The sequence below is a fragment of the Hyposmocoma kahamanoa genome, unplaced genomic scaffold (assembly GCF_003589595.1).
Source record: "Hyposmocoma kahamanoa isolate Upper Pololo Valley unplaced genomic scaffold, ASM358959v1 93, whole genome shotgun sequence".
Classification (NCBI taxonomy): Eukaryota; Metazoa; Arthropoda; class Insecta; order Lepidoptera; family Cosmopterigidae; genus Hyposmocoma; species Hyposmocoma kahamanoa.
The window spans coordinates 14,954,312-14,957,581 of NW_020654810.1; the positions used below are offsets into that span (position 1 = coordinate 14,954,312).

Sequence of the window (3,270 nt, forward strand, 5' to 3'; positions counted from 1 at the left end):
TTCAAAAAATAATAAATTTATAACATTCCGCCACAAGTTAACTGTACGCACGTCAAGTAAGACGTCTACTACGTGAAGTCAATAATATTCTCGTACGTATATAGTTACCAATGTAAAACTAGTTAATTTGTTAATAAATAATTTATTTTAAAATACGCGGTATGTATCTACACCTAAACATTGCTTCATTAAGTAACGCTTTGAGGTTTGTTGTTTACTAACTTATGTGTCTATCTCAAGAAATTATATTTTCTTAAGAAACTTATGATTGGAGGTAGTATCACATCAGGGTTATTAAGATGTACGTGATGAGTACCAGGTACGAAATGCGCTTCAAATTTAGAATGATTATTCTCAATCAGTTCTCGCATTCCTACAGAGAACGAGTCTGACGCATATGGTGAATCTGTGGCTTTAAGGTATAGCGTCGGGCATTTCAACCTCAGTGCCAGAGCTTCTACGAACTTCTTGTCTTCCGGATTGAACAATACGTACTTCAGTCGGGGGTCCCGCGAGAAATAATACTTCTGCGGGTTCTTCGATGATTCCTTAGCTCCTCTTTGTAGAAGATAAGGGACCGTTTCTAAGTTCACACTTTTCTTCGTACCAAAATGCCATATTTTGATCATTTCGTCCCAGGTGTAAGCTGGTGGTTCCTCATGTAATCGATTCACCGCAATGTAATTTTTCTTGAAATATACTGAGTATTTTCCAACTACAGAGTCTAAATTATAATCGTCGTGTATAAGGTGATCCACCGCGATGTAAAAATCTGTGTCGTCAGGATAAACGCAAGAATAACGGAAGCCTGCAATGGACCCCATGGAGTGAGCCAAAATCGATACTTTGTCCCATTTGAAATATTCTTTCAGGTACAGTATGACTTGGGGATACTCCCAAGGATAGTAGTGTAATCCTGGAAACAGAAATATTAAAAATATTTAGAATTTTGAAATTACAATTACAGGCACAAGGAAAAATTTCTACGATATCTACCAGAGGGAATCCAAGACGATTTGCCGTGGCCGGGGAGATCAATTGCCAAGATGGGTCTGTTGTTGTTCATTTCATTGTAAAGCATCGGAATCAGCGGGTCCCAAGTACCCGCGTTGTCTTGCCATCCATGGAGCGCCAAAATCGGCCTTTCGGATCCAGTGCCCCATAGCTTTGCTGCTATATGGCCATATTCCACCGGTATTTGGATTTCTTTGACAGGGACCTTAAAATGTAGGTAAAATTACAATAAAAGCTCAGTTCAATGCATATTTAAATACAATAATATATCGGCAAATATATTTTAATATATGGAATATTTAACAAAAAATATTGGAATAAATTGCCATATATATATATACGAGTACTCTTTGACCGCCGTGGACGTTTTAAAGCGTCTTACATTAACTTGGCGGATACGTCATTGACTCCATAAAGCATCAATGAAACCCTTTAATTTTCAATTGAAATTAATTAATACATATTAAGATATTCCTTGTGTTATTTGTATGTTCTAGTTAAGTATGGATTCATAGTTGCATTTTATGTTCAGAAATTGAATTAATATAAGGCTTGAAGTATAGGGAACAAAACTAGTTTTTGTCAGTGGCGGTCAAAAGGTTAAATATAATAAAAATTTTGTATCTGAACCATTGACATAATCTGAACGTACTATTTCAATGGTTAGATGGTTTTACCTCGATGATGTCATGTCATAGTAGTCACTGAAACTTACGTCATTTCTGCTGAGGTTTCTTTTATGGTTGATTCCAAAAAGTCTGGGCTTTACTCGTTGGGCAGAGCACAATATTATTCGAGAAAATAAGCGTCTAGCCATCACGGTAATAACCTAGCTACAGTAATTCAAGTTCACATACAGGATTGAATCAAAGTCCAGACACGCCGAGTTCAATAACCAGTGTCATAGAAACGATAAACCTTTTTTTACACATTTATTTTAAAAGACTAAGTATTTTTATTTTTAAATTTATTATTTACTTTGGATTTTGAAACAGACCCTTGCGAATTATTATGCACGTTTCACTTGGAGCTTTAAATACGTAAAATTTGACTAGCATTTATTCGATGTTCCAACAGAAGTCGGTTTTGTTTGCGCGAATACTATATCAATAGCTATATTAAAATAAAGCGTGACGGACACGCATATGTATACCCTTATCCGCTGTACGTGACGTACTGAGCGAAAAGACGAGAATATCGTAGTGAGTCAAGGTTGCTTCGCCACAGAAAACAAATACGTTGTAGAGGCGCTCGTAATCAATGAATAATCATTTGTGAAAACCAAGATAAACTATGTAGATAGGTACTGAATTTCACACCAGAATTAGTAAAATTATTGACAAATTTTATTAAAAAACACCAATCAATTGCCTTTAAAATTGTGTAATCTATAAAACATCGACGTAATCTTGGTGTCGTTGTACCTACTTAATATTGTTATCTTGTCAGAGGTAAATATGATTGACATTTATTGTTACACATATCTATCTATTACGATGTAGAGAACAAAATCCATGTTAGATGTGGACTTTAGACTAGTGTTCTCTTTATGCACTTCGCATATTGATAACACTTCTTTATTCACTAAAACAAGCCTGATTGATTGACTGATTACCTTTTAATAAAAATATAAACACTAGTTAATTGTTCTCCAACATAGCACCTAAAAACTACCAGCATTACCCACTGTCGGTAGGTATAATTAAAAGACATTCACCGCGCTGTCAGAAGTTTGACAGATATAATTAGTACAAAGAGAAGTTTAAGCGGCAACACTGCACAAAAAAGCAGAACGTCAATGCCACCGACCTGACTTTCGCCTTACGCGGTTAGCTTGATGGACTGAATAAACAGGTTTCAAAAAAAGGACTACGTTTTAACTTTTTGAATTGATATATTATTCTCCACAATTTAAAATTCTGCGCTAAAATACACTTGACAATAGAAATAACTGAGTTTGTTCATTTCGTTGATTGCTACTTATATAAAATCTATAAGGTTTAAGAATAACTTTAAACAGCGACGAGCCAGTAAAGTTTTATTAAGTAGCAATCTAGGATTTTTCCAGTTGACAAAAATACTCGTACAATATTTTTTTACAACTATACGTAATCTATATTTTAAGGTAACTAAGTAACTAAACGTTTATGAAAATATCACAATGATGGGGATGTTTCTAAAATTTTTTTGGGCCTACATACAAAGTTAAAACTCAGTTTCAAATAATACCATCTATTGAGTATCATTACTCATTTC

The 3,270-nt window shown here is 34.6% G+C and overlaps 1 protein-coding gene across 1 annotated transcript; it reads right to left on the reverse strand.

Annotated features, from left to right (window-relative positions):
- Positions 1 to 131: 131 nt before the first annotated feature.
- LOC113237228 (probable serine hydrolase) lies at positions 132 to 1,855 on the reverse strand. The gene is made up of 3 exons (XM_026473579.1): positions 1,730 to 1,855; positions 997 to 1,219; positions 132 to 916 (listed from the first exon to the last, which is right to left on the reverse strand). Exons 1-3 carry the CDS (start codon positions 1,829 to 1,831, stop codon positions 231 to 233), a joined length of 1,011 nt encoding a protein of 336 aa, XP_026329364.1. The 5' UTR covers positions 1,832 to 1,855; the 3' UTR covers positions 132 to 230.
- Between the last annotated feature and the right edge of the window lie 1,415 nt (positions 1,856 to 3,270).